This window comes from Acartia tonsa, chromosome 5 (genome assembly GCF_053477335.1).
Source record: "Acartia tonsa isolate MP-2025a chromosome 5, ASM5347733v1, whole genome shotgun sequence".
Taxonomy (NCBI): Eukaryota; Metazoa; Arthropoda; class Copepoda; order Calanoida; family Acartiidae; genus Acartia; species Acartia tonsa.
In genome coordinates this window covers 31,121,165-31,141,019 of record NC_137264.1, presented here as the reverse complement: position 1 = coordinate 31,141,019, position 19,855 = coordinate 31,121,165, and the positions used below count along the sequence as shown (strand labels likewise).

At 33.1% G+C, this 19,855-nt stretch overlaps 2 protein-coding genes across 9 annotated transcripts in view; both read left to right on the top strand.

Moving 5' to 3' along the window:
• bbc (choline/ethanolaminephosphotransferase 1 bbc) overlaps nucleotides 1–8,363 on the top strand; it is a 29,409-nt gene extending 21,046 nt beyond the window's left edge. For 3 of the 7 annotated variants that reach the window (XM_080161296.1, XM_080161295.1, XM_080161289.1), the window contains 7 exons: nucleotides 4,250–4,330; nucleotides 5,233–5,345; nucleotides 5,878–5,968; nucleotides 6,126–6,194; nucleotides 6,751–6,829; nucleotides 7,613–7,786; nucleotides 8,021–8,363. In XM_080161296.1, coding sequence (XP_080017422.1) covers nucleotides 4,250–4,330; nucleotides 5,233–5,345; nucleotides 5,878–5,968; nucleotides 6,126–6,194; nucleotides 6,751–6,829; nucleotides 7,613–7,653 — 474 coding nt within the window. In that variant the 3' untranslated portion in view covers nucleotides 7,654–7,786; nucleotides 8,021–8,363. Of the gene's footprint in view, nucleotides 1–4,249; nucleotides 4,331–5,232; nucleotides 5,346–5,877; nucleotides 5,969–6,125; nucleotides 6,195–6,750; nucleotides 6,830–7,612; nucleotides 7,799–7,879 lie in introns of those variants that run through there. The other 4 variants (XM_080161294.1, XM_080161291.1, XM_080161290.1 and 1 more) reach the window with 4 other exon arrangements.
• A 1,804-nt stretch (nucleotides 8,364–10,167) lies between these two features.
• Nucleotides 10,168–19,855, top strand: part of Pgk (phosphoglycerate kinase) — a 29,718-nt gene continuing 20,030 nt past the window's right edge. The window contains exons 1-7 of one of the 2 annotated variants that reach the window (XM_080161288.1): nucleotides 10,576–13,443; nucleotides 14,070–14,172; nucleotides 14,650–14,750; nucleotides 16,242–16,287; nucleotides 16,422–16,471; nucleotides 17,161–17,256; nucleotides 17,652–17,738. In XM_080161288.1, coding sequence (XP_080017414.1) covers nucleotides 13,379–13,443; nucleotides 14,070–14,172; nucleotides 14,650–14,750; nucleotides 16,242–16,287; nucleotides 16,422–16,471; nucleotides 17,161–17,256; nucleotides 17,652–17,738 — 548 coding nt within the window. In that variant the 5' untranslated portion in view covers nucleotides 10,576–13,378. Of the gene's footprint in view, nucleotides 13,444–14,069; nucleotides 14,173–14,649; nucleotides 14,751–16,241; nucleotides 16,338–16,421; nucleotides 16,472–17,160; nucleotides 17,257–17,651; nucleotides 17,739–19,855 lie in introns of both variants that reach the window. The other variant, XM_080161287.1, reaches the window with a different exon arrangement.

The window sequence follows — 19,855 nt, the reverse complement described above, 5'->3', positions numbered from 1 at the left end:
TTAATATGTAAAGCAATTTTTAAAGCAATATCAACAAATGTTTTGTTGAGTTCAAATGACAAAATAAAATAACACTGCAGAAAAGCATTAAATGTTGTAAATTGCAAAAGTACATTAATTAAACTGTTTACAAGTTACCAACCCTTTTTCTAAATATACATTTTTAATCACAATAATTTATTTTGTGTCAAAGCTTTTAAACAACAGTTTGAACTCATCAAAACATTCGATGATATTGCACCAAACAATGCTTAACATTTCAAAGTTTTTTTCATATAAAACCATGGTGAAACCTTACTTTTTAGTCGATAAAGCAAATATTAAACATAAACCTAGTATATTTACTAAATAAATACCATGGGTCAATGCTGGAAGATGCATAGAATCTTGTTCGTGGATAGTCCTCTTAAAGGTTATTTATACAAAATTAAATTACAATAAGATTTTCCTACCTCTCTGTTCGGAGAATCAAGGAAATGGAAGATGAATAGTATGTAGGGTAATCAAATTATGCATTTTAAAATTATAAGGGAAAATAACAGGGAGGGACGGAACATTGGACAGGAAATTATACTGGTACCCAAAGTTTTATTAAAATTCATACCTGTTTTCTGAAAAACTTTGTGAACTTTTCCTAAACTTTAATTGGTTGGTAAACAATTAAATCTTTCCACTTAAAATTTTAAGTGTAAATTTGTTTATCATCATTAGGGTGGTTTACATGAATTTATCGCCCATTGTCTAATCCCCTAACATCCCTTAAAAACATCATTACGTTCTTAATAAACATAAGGACAAATATTGTTTTTGATTAGGTGTAAGTTATAATTTATAATCAATAATCCTAATCCCGTGTTCCTGCTTTATATTTGCATGATCTGTGGGTGGAAACTTTGATTATTAATATTGTAATGTAATAGTAATTGGAAGTAAAATATGATTAATATAGGGTCAAGCGGGGCATTAACCGGTAAGGGGCATTACCGGTAATTTTTACCCACCTTCAGAAAATGACATTTTTCTCCATGTTTTAATCGACTGACAGAAAAAAACATAACACCAAATTTGTTCCTTATTAAATTGCCTACAAAAAAGTATAAAATGAAATTTTTGTGAGATGAATTTTAAGGGTACTTTTTGGGTGTCAAAGTCGGACAAAAATTTATTTTTTTCAAAATTTTTTTCACCTAGGTGTATAAAGATCGACCTACACAAAAATTGGTAAGACCTAGAACTGATCCGTAAAAACCTTTTGAACTAAGAATTGTCCGCTCTTTCCAAATCCGCTGAGAGCTTAAATGTAGAGTTAATATTTTTTTCAAAAATGACCAAAGTTCGCGCGGGGTATTTTTCGGTAACGTCGAAAAAAAAATTTAAATTTGATTTTTAAGATTAATTTTCAGGTTTTCTTTGGTAAAATCTAGAATCCAATATGGGCTTTTTAAGAATTAGGCCAAAAAATAAATAGAACAGGTTTTTTTATATAAAAAAAAATTAAATTTTATTTTTTAAGAAAATTTTTGTGAAAAAAAATCGAAATTTCTCATCTTTTACAAAAAATGATTTTTGACATAGAAGGAATAGTCCGATCTTTATGAAAATTTTTGTGGATAATCCCAATAACCTATACTAATTATGATTATTTATGTTTGACTGGCCGTTTGGCCGTTTTTCATCGATTTTTTTTAGGTTGAAAAGACGTTACCCACAATGCCCCACCATGGGGCATTTATCGGTAATTTCTTTGAGTCCAATTATGACAAACTTCTAGAAGTCCTAGGATAACGTCCTATTAGGACCCGATAGTCCTTTCCGTAAGCTTTCTAATGGTCTTGGTCCCATTTAAAAATATTAATATTTACCCCATTTTTTTTTCAAAAAACCGAAAAAATTACCGGTAATGCCCTGCCTCACCCTATAAGATTAAATACAGGGAAAGATAACCTAAATTTTTTTTGTTTGATTATGATGTATTCTATTACTAAGGAGGAGGTAGGTTATGCTAAAATTCCGTAAAGCTGTGAGTTTTAAGGATTGAAAACAGTAGTAGAACGATAATATTCACTAAATATAGATATATAATTTTTTTGCCTATGGTTCTATTCAATAAGGAATTGTTTTTAAGCCTTAAAACGCACACTTTTACGGAATTTCAGCACAACGTACCTCCCCTTATTTCAACTAATTGAGAGACAGAAATGTTTTACGGGTTGCGGCACATAAATCGGGACATTTTTGAAACGGCCATGGCGCGAAAACTACTTGACCAATCAGGACGTTTGACCCCACTATAGAAAGCTTTTGTATTGACCTTTTAGCACAAAAAAAAAATCTTGGGACGAAGATGGTCGTGTACACCGAGCTGGCAGTGGCCGCGCATATGTTCAACAAGGCAGATTCCAAATGCGCCGGTGGTTTAATCTGGATTCCCGACTAGGGCCCACTAAATCTGACCTCAGCCCATCTGTAGGTGAGGTAGAGTTATGCAACTTGCTGGGGATACTGTTAGATACATAAGTAAGACACTAGAAAAGACTAGAGCTCTCTATCTGAAATGGCTTGGCCTTAGTACTCCAGCAAAGTGAAACGGGGCAGATTTTGAGATGTAAAAAAAGTCAAAAACCGTGAAAATTTCTCGGTTCTTGACTTTAGGGACCCATATTGAACTTTAAAACTCATTTTAGACTATGTGTTGCGCTGACAACTCTAGCTGAAACTTCATGCCATTTCCAAAAAGGTAAAGAACGTCGTTCTAGCTCAACTGTGGTCCAAATAAGAGCCTCCGTGTCTAAGGGTAGCTTGAAAGTTAGGCGAATTTGGATCCTGCGGTTACTAATGTTCCTAAGGAAATGTGGCCTCCCAGCAGTCCGATCTTAATTTAATGGACTTTTGGACATAGGGCTACTTTGAAGCATGCACCAATAGACATGCCCATACCACAAAGACCTCCCTCATTGCCACTATCAAGGAGAACTACGCCAGCTTGGACAGGTACATTTTGACCTGGAGTGGACATGCCGGCGGCTGAGGAGTGGGGTAGAGGCGGTGATTGAGGCTGGCGGCGATTATATTGAATAATCTACTAGTCATATACCTATTTTGCTTCTTAGTTTTTAGAATTCAATAAAATCTTTAAAATTGACGATTTTATGTTCAATTTCTTTAAAAATTACAAAATGTCCCGATTTATTTGCCGCACCTTGTACTTTCATTTTGATAAGATTTTGTTTATTTTTTAAATGCCTACTTATTTAGTTTAGAAAATGTACTAGCTAATGTAGTTATTAATTTTTATGGATCATGGAACGAAAACGAAGTAGTGGGTTTCTTCGTACTTTTACAGTAGCTTTTGATAGTTTATCTAGGTTAGTTAAATTTTATTGTTTTCCCCGCAGGGGCTAGGAATTGGAGTAAAGCTACTGTGAAAATACGTCGAAACCTGCGACTTCGTTTTCTTTTCAAGATCCATTTTTATCATTGTCTGTTAGAAATATGTTCAAATCTTTAATGTAGTTTAATACCTATGAAAATTGGTTTAAGAAACAAATTAAAAGACCTTTAAACATAATATGATATAAATAGAATGAAATTAGTGTTCATTTTTTCTGTTGTACTTTGTAGATAGTTCTAAAAAGATCTCAATAATGTACGGGTATTAACAACTTTTATATGTATAATTTCCTTGCTAAATCCTGTTTTTAAAACATGTATCCCTATTATTAGAGGTGCAGCTACTCTAATGGAAATGTCCGTAAGTCCGTTTAAATGTCAATCCATCTGGGTATATTTGTATGCCTGTATGTTAACAGCTTACTACCGCTTTGTCCCGCACACAGTGCCAAATCTATAGACTATTAAACACACTTTAGTGGTTGTTATATACTGTCAGATAATTATGTAGTGATTATTTGATATAAAAATTTCTTATTACCGTATCATTGCTGCGCTACTTTTGGCCAAACTTATCCTTGAACTTTGACTAAATCTTTTTTTACTTTAAATCGTCTCTTTGTTGAATCTTTATCAGGGTTTAGGGTAATGAAAGATTTATTCCAAATTTAGAGAAGGGAACTAAATTATAGACTTCAAAATATATTATTATTTAACTGTCCATTGACCAATCCCTGCAAATTTGTAATAGTAGTTTAAAAATATTTGGGTGATCAATTTAACTTTCAATTTTACATTCATCAATCTTTTTAGCCATTCTGAACTGATGGCTTAAAATTGATTTAATTTTAAAATTTAGGACACAAGTGTTCTCTCTCCTTCACTTCCATTATTACTGGTTATTGTTCCCGCATGGGTCATTGCATATAAATCAGATCAGGTAGCTATTATTTGTTATAAATTATCTATCTATCCATCGGCCCCTACATTTTATTTTTCTTTTCTCGTTTTCATTCGAATCCGGTGGATAGGAACCGGTTCTCATCCATACGAAAAAACTATGTCTAGCATCGTATTATAAACCGCTTTTTACGAATATAAAAATGTACAATCATAAGATTAAAACCAGTTTTTTAGCCCCGTAGTGCTTCGGCACTACGGGGCTAAAAAACTGGTTTTAATCTTATAATTGTACATTCTATATCCGCGGAGAGCGGTTTATAATACGATGAAAGAAATAACTATTAACAAGAAAATAAACTTTATTTTATTTCTATTTTAATTACTAGCAACTGCTTCCCTAAAAGCTAGGTATATTCAAAATGAGGGTTTAGAAAATTAGCATAAATCCATACCAAGACTTTAATTAAAAATCATAATAGCTCAAAGCTATTTTGACTTTAATTTAAAATCAAAATAGCTCAAGTCTATTCTGAAACATATTTGAAGCTTTCATAAAATAAAGTATTCAGTTATTACCGATATCTTAACGGTAAACGGACAAACATACCTTTACAATATAGTCAACACATCATATTCAGCGATCTAAAGGGATAATCCAATGGTAGATAAATTGACGTAATCTCCAATAATAACAAACAAAATTACCACTTCTGTAGTTTAAAATTAATGTTGCAACCTTTGAACGCTTAACTTAATTAACAAACAATCAAAGTTCACTGATGTCTTCCAAAGTTGTTAGTCAAACGAATAAAACGTTATTATGACATTTGGGGACAAGTATAATAAATTGCCCATTTTTCCCTCTCTCTCTCTGCATCATTTTACATGTTGTTTATCTTTCCTATACATAACTAGTCATAACAGTGTCTTTCTATTCAGGCCATTTATCACAGTCACCCAATCTTGTATGTGCTGATGTTTGGGTTGATAGCCGCCAAGATGACCAACAGGCTGGTGGTTGCTCACATGTGCAAGAGTGAAATACATCACAGGTTGGTCCCTGGAATTGACGGAATCACGTTTATTGTACGGACACCTTATAGCTACTATTTATAATTAATTTTTTAAGGCCCCTTACATATTTTCCTGAAAAAAGAGTTGAAATCGTGTCTATTGTTTGCTGAGCAACTATTTTTATCTCTTCTTAAAAATACTCCTTTGTTTTGCAGGACCCATTATTTCTCGCTACTATTATTATTTTGGGGCAGCTTATACCAACATTGAAATTAAAACGATAAAAAATCACGAAACCTAAATAATACGTAATTTTTTGCTGTCGATGGGGGATAACACTTATCAGAATTGACGATCTTTTTATCTGCCCCCAAATATTATTAAAATTTATTTCGCTTGTTGGCTATATCTTATTCCTGAATTTGGGGTCTTTCATCGTTATAGAACAAAGTATAGCTTGTCCATTAGAAGCTTTTTTGCTTGCATTGCGGGCCCCATTAGCTCTCTTCCTTAATCAATTAAATCAGTTTTATCAGTATTGCGAGGCCCTTAATCTATATTCTATTTCAGGGACCCAGTTTTGCTGGCCCCATTGGCTCTCTTCCTAAATCAATATTTTAATACATTCTTCCCAGAAGATTGGTTGTTAAAGATTTCAATGGTGAGCTTCATTTTTATGTTTGTTTTTAAACAATACTTTAAATGATTGTCATTTAGTAAGACTTTCATATAAAAACTATAATATGATATTTTAGATTATAAAGTAATTTTGATAGACAGTGAACTATTTCATTAAATTGTATAATAATTCAATTTAGGCATGGGTCATGTTTGATCTTGTCAGATATTGCAGTTTAGTCTGTTTAGAAATTTGTGATTTTCTTAAGGTAAGTTTTGTATGTTAGATTTTAGTTATAAAATAATTGAAGCTAAAAATTTAGTTTGTCATTACATGAATATGTACTTTTTGAATTGTTCTGGCGAAATTGCATCTTTTGTATTTTTGCTGGATATCCAAATGGATAGCAGTCCCATTTGTGACAAAAATTTTAATTATGGACAGGTGTCCCACATTTAGTGAGTAGTACAGAAACGTGGAGGGAGGGGACAATTGACTATTCACTAATGTTTTAAACATTGATATATTATTCTGTTGCTTTCAACTTTGGGGACTTTTATTAAGTTTTAATTACCTAGTTGTTTTACAACACATCAGTTTCCAACTTTTCAACTAATGAATTAATCTACAGAAGGGACAATTTTTAGAAATACAATTGTATAATGGATTATATGTATAATGATTCAACACACCTTATTTAAGGTTTGAATGATATAAGGTTTCTTTTCTAAAATTGCCAAAAGCAAGGGGGGGGGGGGAGAATTTGTAATCAATGAGAAGTTTTAGGTTAAAGTACCTACTAATTATTGCTTTTTTTATTCTAGGTGGATCTGTTCAAGATCCCATATCCACCTCCCTCATCACCTGTTCAAGTGCCAAGTAGTCAAACTAAACCAGTTCAAGGTAAAATATACCAGCTTATACCAACAACGAAATTAATTCGAATAAAAAATCACGAAACTTGTACGTGTTTTCAGCTGTTGTTGAGGGGTCAACACATAGTAGAATTGACGACCTTTACATCTGTCTCCCCAAATATTATTTTAGACTTATTTCGCTTGTTGGTTAGGTATACCTTATTCCTGAAAATATTCAGCAGCAGCCTTTTTTGGATTTTTGTTGTCTGTATGTCGGACTACACTTGATTCAATACTGTCTGTAGTGAACTTTATACAATACAGTAGTAGCTAGTCTAGAGCACCTGAATACAAAATCCGTTAAATATAATAGAAAATATATAGAAAATAGCTTAAGGTTTTTTTTTGAATATATGTAACCAATAATGAAATTATTAGACTGTCTAAAACAGTGAGGAAAATCTATGTTTTGTTAAATTATATATGGGCTAGTGACTTCGTCCTTAGCATATTGGGGCTCTGTTTTCGAAACGGAAGGTTTGATGCTGAAAAAAAAAATGCTTAAACCTATCCCGGGACCTAAAGCTTTCTTATAATAGTAGGTATACCTCTTTTGTACAGTTATTTTCGAGATCTTAATTGTCAAACAAAACTGTTAATACTTTACACATTAGGACAACATTGAAGAAATTTTAATTCTTTAAGTTATCCTGGGCTAAAGGTAATTCATAAGAAAAAAAACATCTTTTTCTCACTTATTTGTTGATAATTTAATTGTCCCTTTAATGCAATGTTAATTGAATCATTTCACTATAAAATAAAATTTTAGGTCCTATGACGAGAAACAGAAAGAAAACTTCAAAGAGTTGAATATAGAACTCCCGCTCCGAAGACTGAACAAAAATACATACAATGTTACTGTAACTTAAAAGCTACACAAATAAATCACATACAACTCTTCTTAATCAAAGTTAAGACAGTTGAGACGTTGAAATCAATACGGGTATGATAAAGTGGCTTTGAAAATGTATATTATAAAATTATTCTATTTAGAATAATTTTAGTAACATAACTTTAAACTAATTTTCTTTTTTAGGAGATTATAAAAAGCAAATAAAAAAATCATTGAAACGTTAAGTTTTAATTCCAATGCAAATGATAGGTAACATTACAGTTTCGTAAACTAATGTGATACCAGTGTGTAGTCACTTTTATTATATTCCTATTCATTTCAAAGTCCCAACTGGTTTATGTTTATATAATCTTTGTTTACTAAAGAAGTGGGATGAAAATATAATATTGAAAATTAAATGAAGGGGTGAAGAAATAAAATGTAGGACAAAATTAATCTTAATTATACTTTTTTTTAAGGTAATAAATTTACATTATCGCACAAAATTAAATAACTATATAGCAATGGATAAAAATGTATGAAAAATATTTTTATTTAACAATTGTTACCAGAAAACATATTCTTTAATCAAACAGAATTTGAGTTTTTTCTCCAATACCTCCGTTTCTGCTACTTAGTTCATGTGTTTATTTATAGATTATATGGTTTTTATTATTGAAGCACAAAGGAGTGTACATTTATGTTGAGATCCCGTAAAAAATTTATATATTTTGAATCGATTAAGAAAGCTAAAAGATGATGTATATTGTAAAGTTTTCCATAAAAGGGTATTAGGAATAGGATTACTTGTTTGAAAATAGCACAAAGTTTGTAAAAAAAATTGTTTTGTCAAATTTGCCAATTTTAAAGTATATTTAAACTCTATATGTTAGATTAGCGGCTTCGCCCCTAGCCTCTAGAGGTTTTGCCCCAAGAGGTGATCAAAAAAAAATAAGTGAAATTCGTAAAAGGACGAAGAAAATCTCCTGCAAAAAAAAGGACCAAGGAAATCTTCTGCAATAAAATAAAAATGGGGGGGGGGGGATTTTTTTGTTTTTGGGGGGGTTGAAAAGAAAATAGCTTAAAACCATCACAGGACCAGTAGGTTTAATCCCTGAAAAATAGAGCCCAATCCGTTTAGCGGTTACTGATATCATAAGCTTCAGACGGACAGACATCGTTCTACTTTGTATTATAGATAACCCAACAACTTTGAATGGGATGTTTCACTTGAATTTGTAGTCTTTCATTATAGTTTTCCCTATTATATACAATACTTTGTTTTACAGAATCTCTACATAAATGACCAACCTATTTATTGAATTAAAATACCTATGTCAATTGAAACCAGTTTATTTGTAAGAAATTTTAATGAATCTAGGTATTACTCAATATTTCATATGCCTCGGAGCTTAAGCTATATATTATATACTGTATGTAAAAATATACCTAATACTTTTTAAAACTACGGTGTTGTCGCTCAAAGTGCCTTGTCCTTCTTATTTTGAAATAAATCAAGAAAAAGGGAGAGGGAATGTTAGATTTTTGTATGTTTGTGTTTTTTTAAGGTCAGGTAAGGTATGCTGAAAGTAAGTTTTTTGTTTTTAATTACTAAAGTTTTGGTTAAGTTATAATGGGTACTTGGTAGTCCCGCAGGGTTAGGAACTCAGTTTATTATTAGGAAAAATCTAGTTCCCCCTTGTTTTTAATTTAAAAAAATAATGCTTGATAGGCACTTTGAGGGAAAAATTAAATAATACTTCTATAGGTTGAAACTATTGTAGTTGTAAATGTTTTTTTTTATTTGATGTTATTAATATATGTATGTTTATTAAATATTTTATTATTTTTATTCAGCCGGTTTTTCTTTTGATATCAAAGAAAGTGCATTAATTTTAGTTTACTTATTTCACTAAGGGGGGGGGGGGGGGGGTTTAATGCAACCATCTCGTAATCAGTGAGCAAATGGCACTTAGAATTCGAATTTCCATCTGAAATTTTGCATGAGTAATCCTTGGTAGGTCTATTTTTTCCCTAAATCGAACAAAAAGTTGGAAAAGTAACGGCTAACGGCTGGCGGCTCAGCTGTTTTGTCATTTTTTTGATATCTATATTGCAAATCAGTCACGAAACCTCTCTCAACATAATACTCTTTTCTACTCCAAAACGCTATCAAACGGTTCTACACGGTAGCTGTTGGTGCTAGAAGTTTTAAAAATGGTTATTGCTATCATTTAACATGAATTAAACCAAAAATATGTTTTAAAAAGTTGATTCCTACGTAATTGATGATGGATTTACCCTGAAAATAGGCTAAAAACGGCTAAACGGCTGAGCCGCTAGCCGTTACTTTTCCAACTTTTTGTTCGATTTAGGGAAAATAGACCTACCAAGGATTACTCATGCAGAAGTTCAGATCGAAATTCGAATTCTAAGTGTCATTTGCTCACTGATTACGAGATGGTTGAATTAACCCCCCCCCCCCCCTTTATTATGTAAACAAATATATATGAGTTTATTTTTGTTATATTTTTGTAGTGTTTACTATTTAAAGTGGTGAAGTCATAAGTCTTCTAAAATTTTAAGATTAACATGATTTTAACCTAAATAATTGTGTAATACTTAGTAGTATAATAGCATTTTTTATTGTTTTGTAGCTTAGAGCATTTTATTATGAAATTAAAAAGAACTGAATCACAAATAATACTGAACCACAAAAGCATAATTTTATTCCACATTTTGTGAATTAAATTTTTCCATAAAACTTATAATTACCCAAGCAAAATTTAAAATAAATTTTAGTTAAAAAAATTAATTTTAATAAAATCTTTTCATATTGATTAATTTCTGTCGGGAATTTGTGTATTTGTGTACATATCTAAGTTTTTACTGACTAATAAAATTTTCAGGTTAGGTAGAAAATTGTATATATCATTTGAATATTTTTTTTATATGAATCAAAGCAGGGTTGTATATTATCCAAAAGAAATTCAAAATAATATTAATGAATTGAGGAAAGAAATAGAGAAGAGTAGGGGGAAAGAAATTCAATAAACCTCTGAATTAAATTTATCTAGACCAAACTTAAAATGGCATCTACGAAGTAGCTAAACCCTTCATATGTACATTATGGATCTATCTCTTTGGAATAACAACTGCAATTAGTGGCCAATCTCCTAACTTCTAGACCTAGTTCATGAATAGTCCTCCTTTAATTGTATGGAGTTCATTATACACTTTATTGAAAAGAGTTTTTTTTTAATATTTAATATATTGTATGGCCTACTTTATCTAATTTAAGTGCTCTGACAGAGAAATAAAAAATTTAAAATTTGATTTGGTAAAAATATGTGTGTTGACTAAAATCTATGATATACTTTTCTTTAATTGAATTTTCTTTATCAAGTAAAAAAATTAAATGATAACCTTCAACCTAATTCTTAATAAACAAATAAAGGATTTTGCCTTTTTTTAATTGGATGGAAGATTAACTTAACTTTGTTCTTTAGTTTGAGTGTATGTAACAATGTATTTATTTAATTACTTTATTTCAGAAATATATTTTTTGTTGTATGTTTGAATATTTTTATGCTACCTATTCCAAAAAAATGCTTTAAATTAGGTACCTACAAATGCAATGTTAAAATATATATCATTCGGTCTGTTGTTTTGATTAGTATCTTGTGTATATTGAGAAATATGTACAGTACGCCCAGTGATGATGAACAAAATTATCCCTTCTCTAGATGAAAATTCTCAATAAATTCACTTCCTTCTTAAGATTCCAATTAATAGTGGAAAAGATTGGACACTGCTAGTTTTCCCACCAATTAAGATTCAATTACCCCCATAAAAGACTTAAATTTCTGGAAGGGTAATATCAATGGCATACAAAATTAAGCTTCCACTTTTCATCCATCCTTAACCCACAGACAACGACATTCCTTCACAGATCTGTTTAAGTTCTTACATAAATTCTTAAGTCATATGTTTAAGATAAACTATGCATAGCATACATGATAGAAAGTATGTGAGTTTTTTTTTTGTCTGCTGAAAATGTCTACTTTCCCTAAAATTTACCCTTTAGTGTTTTCACTTTTCAGCAAGTTAGAAAAGATTGCAAAACAGTTATTAAATTTTAATACCTGTGTTTTTTTAGTTGTATCTTGTATTACATGTGGGTGGATCCAGGGTGGAAGGGGACATTGGGCTGTTTATTACACTGGTCCCCAAAGTTTTTTAGTAGCGTTTCTTATTCGTTGGCTTAACAACTTTGGGGACTTTTTAATGAATTTTGATTGGTTGATTCAACAAGTTAAGTGTCCAAACGTTTCAACCAATAATTGTAATCTACAGGAGAGGGAATTTTGTGCATCATCATTGTGGATGTACATCAATTTATCGGCCAATGCCCTGGAGTATATTAGATTGAGCTGTTGAACAGTTGGCTGTTTTAATTCAAAATATGTACTTTTGGTTGGTTTGTAATGACACCACTTTCCATCATACGGCACAAACGTGATTTTAGTTTGACTACTTAGTAACACCAACGCCACACTAACGTCAGTCATTTAGGAATAAAAAGTTACCTTTTTAAATTTTTATTTTTAATACAAATGTCATCCTTTAACTTATACATCACTAGGTATTTTTGTTTCAATATTGATATTGTAATTTGTATACACGCCAAAATATTAAATTGTTTAAAAAACTATTTAACTATTTAACTTTCCAAAATTAAAGATAAACTAAGTATGACTTAAACTCTGGTTTTATAAACGTGATATAAATCTGATTTATCTAGATTTATTTAAAATTAAGGAGGACTATAATATTATTCAGTAAATAAGTTGTTCGTGAATTCCTATAGACTTAGTTTTTAAAACAATTCATGAAAAAACAGATTGCATAAAAAAACGGCCATTGTGTGCTTTTTTGACCGCTAAGCTGCGGCGCAGTTAATCACGTGTGTGACGTCATTGTGTCTTATATGTTACATAACAGCTGTTATAGGTTGTCAAGTTGTATGTTAGTTAATGTCTGCTTCTTTATGAGTCGGGTTTCAGGACTGACTGGATAGAGTCATAAAGTTAATGAAGTTTCTGGTTTACTGTATAAACCTACATACTTTTTTTAATGTTTATTCTTAAATACCTACTTTATTAAACTAGTCCTAAACTACAGAAAATTATAAAATTTGTGTAAATATCCTTAATGGAAATATCCTATAACAACGTCATCGCTTGTTACAGCAAAGAAGCATCCACGAAGAAAATGTAACCTGCCTCCGTGACTGAAAAAAGAAGATTGAGAAAAGTTACAGTGTTATGTAGACAATCGTCAGCACATTCTTAACTGGCCCAGTAGGAAAAAAAAGAACCTACAGAAAATCTACGAAGATACAGAAGTTTTAGTTTCAGTGTAAACAATAAATTCTATTCTATTAAAAGAGACCATAATATTCTATTTTGTAGTATTAAAAGTTAAAATAGTTATGAATTTACATTTTCAAATGCTTAATCCTAAACTCAAATTGGGTGTTAGTTTGTAACTATTTACACCAAAGATTGCTTGAAATTACGCTCGAATTTGCTTAATTTACTTGCTCTTGTTCTTTTGTGTGTAATTTTTTCACATGGTTGCTTTAAAGGGAAGGTAACTATATTTTGATTCCATTTTTTTCAGAGTGAAATATCTTTTAAAATGGATCTGAGAAAGAAATTAACCATCAACCTTCTGCCCATTGCTTCTGAACGTGTCTTTATGAGGTAGTTGTTTTTAGGGAATACATTCCTCTTATTTGAAATAGATTGATAATAATTTTTTTTTATTTTTTTTTACGTCAGATCAGGTAGCTTTGCAGCTAGGGTCAGGAAACCGCAGGTCTAGGATCTGCAGGGTTTAGTCATTTGTAAATACACCCTTACCCAAACACCCGCTTATTTTAAAGTTATTTAAAAAATAATTGGTTGGGATTCTGTAACACTAAACTTCTCTACATTAAGTGTCGGTAATTTGGGCATGTTACGGTCATCCTATCGATTATAATCTTGGAAGCTGATTTTTGGCAACAATAAGATTCAATTGAGGAAGCGATGCAACTCTTTAATCGTGACCAGAAAGTCTGTTATTTCATTTGTAATCTGTGTTTCTTATTTTTTCTATCGTCAATTTTTACATAATTTTGATTTTTTCAATGGTGATTCCTAGAAAGATCAGACACAATGCCTACCTAAGTTATCTATACAAAACATTACAAAGGATATGAAAGTTGGCAAAAACATGTATTTTTGTAAAATCTAGAAACTTGAAAAATGTAACTTCCTTGCACATTGTTTTCTATAGGGCAATGGAAAGTATTTCATTAAAGCAAATTTTAAACCTTTTATTTTAGATGCGACTTCAATGTGCCCCAGAAGGATGGAAAGATCACAAACAACGCAAGAATTGTTGCTGCGCTACCTTCTATCCAGTACTGCCTTGACAACGGAGCTAAGGTAATTCAAAATATTTTTTATTCCTAGATTATAAAGTGAGGGCGGTTATGCCATTTTTTGCAAAGATATATACAGCAAAGTTACTTTAGTTGGCAGTTGTAAATAGTATGCGGCCGCTGAAACCGACATATCTGTTGAAAATCAGGAAATCATATAGTAGGAAATTGTATGTAGTTTAAGATAGTTTTCAAATCCCCCCCCCCCCCTAGAGTTTGAAAGTGACTGAAAATAAGTGGGTTAATTTTTTGTGTTTTTGTTTTCCTTAGGTTAGGTTATATTGGTATAGGGTTCCCCAGGGCTAGGATTCCACGCAGGGGTTAGGCATAAGGGAAAAAATCAAACCATCACCCACCACTTTTTTTCAATTTATTTTTAAAAAGTAGAAGTGAGGGTGTTCTTAGCTCGCTTGGAAGTTAAGGGGAAATCAATGCTTAATAAAATAATGTATGGGTAGTTAATAATATCTATTATATTTAGAGTGTTGTTTTGTGCTCTCATTTGGGACGTCCTGATGGACAAGTAAACATGAAATACACCCTCGCTCCTGTTGCTGAGGAATTGAAAAAACTTCTGAACAAGTAAGTAACCATTAGCTTTAGCGTGGGTAGGTATGTTTTCAGATTGCAAACTTAACCTTACTTCTTTATTTTTGTACTTTTGTACTTTGTATTTTTTATATTGACCTAGGTATGTAAAGCTTTTTAGTAGCGAAGCTACTCTATAATTCACTTTGTCCGTCCGTCAGTCCGTCAGTCAGTCCGTCAGTCCGTAACGCTATGGGGGAAATGGGATTTACTCAGCTCCTATAAAAGATAGAATGCTGAAATTTTTTGACAACATTCTCATTATTAAGGAGCACAATTGACTATAAAACATCATTTGCGGTCGGACCGATTTTTAGCAGGTTTTAGGCTATTTTTATATTTTTCACATTTTTCTCCATATCTTCAGTGTTTATGGTCCGATTTTCAAAATTTTTTCAGTTACAGATATCAAAATTAAATTTCCTGTCGTTTAAAAAAACAATCATGAAGGCCAGACTGCCTTTTTAGCAGGTTTTAGGCTATTTTTATATTTTTCACATTTTTCTCCATATCTTCAGTGTATGGTCCGATTTTCAAAATTTTTTCAGTTATAGATATCAAAATTAAATTTCCCGTCTTTTAAAGAAGACAACCATGACGGCCAGACTGCCTTTTCAGCAGGTTTTAGGCTGTTTTTTTTTTATATTTTTAACATTTTTCTCCATATCTTCAGTGTTTATAGTCCGATTTTCAAAATTTTTTCAGTTGTAGATATCAAAATTAAATTTCCCGTCTTAAAAGGAAATACCCATGACGGCCAGACTGCCTTTTTGGCAGGTTTTAGGCTATTTATAAATATATTTAACACTTTTTTCCATATCTTCAGTGTATATGGTCCGATTTTCCAAATTTTTAAAGTTTTTAAGGATTTAAAAATTAAATTTTTTGTCGTTTCAAGAAAACAACCATGGCAGCCAGACTGCCTTTTATCAGGTTTTTGGCTATTTTTATATGTTTTACATATTTCCCAAGATCTTTGTTTATTTTGATCCAATTTTCAAACTTTTATGGGATATCAGTATCAAAATAATTTTTCCCATTGTTATGAGCATCTTTAATATAATTTACTTTGATCATAGTCATCATACAAAATAAAACAAGGTTTTATATTTATCTTATCCAATAAATCTATTCTTGATTTTAGTAAAAACCTTTTAAATCTACCTGTACGTATTCCCATCTACGATTTTTTGTGCTTCGCTACTTATGGATGTTGTCATCCTTGTTTATTTTAGTATCTACTTTATTATTGTTAGTATCTTCCAGAACATTAATCACATCTATTTATTTTCTGTCCTTTCTATCTTGTCAACAACCATACACTCTCTATGGATTTATTTTGTATTACAATATCTACACCTCTAAGGTCACGTTCGAGAAAAGTAGGTGACCAACTAAAAAAAAATCATAAAATTCGATCCCGCGGATAGCGAGACAGACGCAAAGACATCCTTTAACTTAATTACAAACAATTTCTCTATCTAGGGATGTCCAGTTCCTTTCCGACTGTGTAGGAGAGGAGGTTGAGAAGGTTTGTGCTGACCCCCCACAGGGCTCTGTCATCCTTCTGGAGAATCTCAGGTATAAATATTGAGAAGGTGTGTGCTGACCCCCCACAGGGCTCTGTCATCCTTCTGGAGAATCTCAGGTATAAATATTGAGAAGGTGTGTGCTGACCCCCCACAGGGCTCTGTCATCCTTCTAGAGAATCTCAGGTATAAATATTGAGAAGGTGTGTGCTGACCCCCCACGGGGCTCGTCATACTTCTAGAGAATCTCAGGTATAAATATTGAGAAGGTTTGTGCTGACCACCCACAGGGCTCTGTCATCCTTCTAGAGAATCGCAGGTATAAATATTGAGAAGGGAGAAGGTGTGTGCTGACCCCCCAAGGGCTCTGTCATACTTCTAGAGAATCTCAGGTATAAATATGTTATGAGTGTCCTACATTTCCAAAGATGATAAACAAAATGACACCTTCTTTAACGAAAAATGAAACTAAAATGATTTTTTATTTTACTATCCACGGAAGGCTGTCTATAACAGGAAAATTAACTAATTCTTATAATGAGCTTTTCAGATAATAGGTACCTACTAAATACCTATTGCTTTCTTATGGTTAAATATCCTTATTTAATGAAAAATTACAAGTATGTCGAGATTATACTAAGAAAATAAGTAGTTTTTACCACCGAAACCTCTCCCCCTTCAAAAAATATCTCTAGCCCCTGCAAAGTCCTAACTTCTCTGTGGGGATCCTCCAACCTTTACCTAGCCTAAACAAAAATAAGCAATGGACTGGACATATTTTTTCTTTTAAAAACCTTTGGTTTATTTTGTGTGTTTTGTAAGAGAAACCACCAGAAATACCTACCTACCTAGTTAGTTAATATTATAAAATTTAGATTCCATGTAGAAGAAGAGGGCAAGGGTGTTGACGCTAGCGGAGCCAAGGTCAAGGCTGACAAGGACAAAGTCACTGCATTTAGAGCTTCTCTTAGGTAACTATTTTGCAAATGATTGCATGTCGAGCACTTATTCCCCCCCTCACCCCCCTTTATTAGATTTATAGAATGGGGTTAGTTTTTCTTATTCCCAAGGCCACTGCCCTTCGGGGCGTTTACCTTCTGTGCCCTAACCCTTTGACGCTACCCAGTACCCTAAATAACCTAACCTAACATGACTTGAAGTAATAAACAAATAAACGCAATACATTTATTTGATAAATAAGGGGGAAGAGGTTATCTGTGCTCAATAAGGCCAGGCACATAAAAAATGTGTAGGGGAGGGGGGGGGGGGGGTGTAGGGTTCCCTCTCACCGAAGTCCTTACTGTAACTTTTAATTAAACTTACCTAACATAAATTATGACGTTAATCGACCAGATTTTTTTTTTAGGAAGCTTGCTGACGTGTATGTCAACGATGCTTTTGGTACCGCCCACCGCGCACATTCAAGCATGCTTGGTGAGGGTTATGAGCGCAGGCATGTTCATACAAAACTTAATTGATTCAATAGTGTAGCTGATAGTGACATATAATTACCTCAATATTAAATCAACAATACACCAAGTCTATACTAGCCAATCATTATAAATCTGGAATAAAACAGATTAAACTTAAAGCAAATTATCTTAAAACCTTAAATAGCTATTCACTACTAAAGTATCTGCAATGTAATAAAGACGTCCAAGCTTCGATAAATGATAAATAAATACACAGCATCAAAACATTTAAGATATTTATTAAATAACAAATCTTCATAGGTGAATAAATATCTTGACAGCAAACAAACTGATATAAATAAACAGATCATAAATAAATAACACAAATATAAAACTGACATTCATTATATATCATTCTTCCGTCTTCTCTCTCTCTACTCCTTCCTCCTCTTTTTCTCGTCCTTCTTCTTCTCGCCCTCCACCCACCGTTCCCAAATCCCCAATTGAATCTCGAGGACCTGGTATCTCTCCTTCTCCCTCTGCAGCTTCTGCTTGTACTCCTCCACCTCCTTGGTCAACTCCTCTGCCTCCCAGCGCAGGTCATATACGTCCTTCTCAAGGGTCTCTCTCCTCACGCCAGTCCATCATGTCTTGGTACGTGGATTCATCCAGTTTTCTATATTTCCTGGAAGTCCGGCAGCTCTCTTCCTTGTAACGGTCCCTCTCCGCCTTGGCCCCCTTCAGCTCCTTAATCTCCGTCATAAGCTTGGTCACATGCGCTTCAGTATCTTTGAGGCCACTTTCTAAGAGTTTCAGGTCGCTACGCAATTCGCAGTTTTCCCTGAAAACTCTTTTGAAAGTGCCCTCATCGATACTTATGACGGAGATGGGCTTAGGGGCAGCATAGGTGACCACACCAGCTTTACCTTCCCCCTTGGATATCTCCCCTTTACCTTTCTTCCCCCTCTTGTTCGTCGCTCGGGGCTTGAGCTCGCATCCAAATCCCTGCAATATTTCAGCGGTCTCAGGCTTCTCCACATATGACCACGTCTGGTACAGGGGTAGGGGTACCACCGGGCTGGACACTTGACACGGGGGTTCCTGGCGATGGAGGCTAGCATGGAACCGGAGCAATCGGCTAGAATACCTATATTTGGCATTCACCGTAAGGGTATGGCCAAGCCCGGTATCTGTGATGTATTCTAAATACATCTGCGGGCAAACTACCCACTTATTTTGCTGCCTGGATAAGAAACTCTTATGCAATAAGAGTATAGGGATGGCCATCTCCACGTGTCTACGCCAGATGTGCTCGTTGATGCGCTCCACCTCTGGCCATACCATAAACTTATCAGGTATAAACCTGAGGGACGGCACACTAATAACGTGGCAGTAGCCACGCACGGCGTCAATGATTTGATCAATGGCTCTGATCAAATCCTCCGGGGGGAGTACACCGACGAAGGCCTGCAGGACGGGCAGTGTCACTCTCACCGGCATCTTGTGCTCCATCTCAGCCATCACCATCTCCGTGAGCTGCTCAATATCTTGAGATTCAAAGTGAACCCAGGATATTTCCTCGGGGCAAATCATCGGGCAGTCATGATCGCTGAAGATCACATGGTGGGTATCCTTCTCCAGCTGCAGGACTAGGTTGTTGGAGGCGGTGGCCATGCTCTTCTTCGGGAACATCGTGCTGGACAAAAAAATGAATTATGTTTAACTTTTATTTCATTTTTTTTAAGTTGAAGATTATAAACTGACTTATCTTTCCAAGATTACTTTTTGAATAAATTCAACTAAGAAATTGATTTAGGTAAATAACATGTAAAGAAATTAAGTCAGATTGAGTATATGAAAATACATGACCAAAATAATTATCATTTTTAAGGATAATCTTAGTCATTATTTTTCATGAAGTGATAGTTATCATTATATAAACTAATGCTGTAGACTTGCTAGAAGTATTTTTGAAACCAATTTTAATATTTTTCTGTTAATCAAAACAGTATCATTGTTAATTAGATAAGGTTCTGATAACTCGAAAATAAATTATATTACGTGAAGCTGGACATTTCTAAAATACTAGGTACTAAAACATTCTTTAAAAGTTTCATAAAAACTATAAAACAGAAAAATATGATATTGTATACGAAGA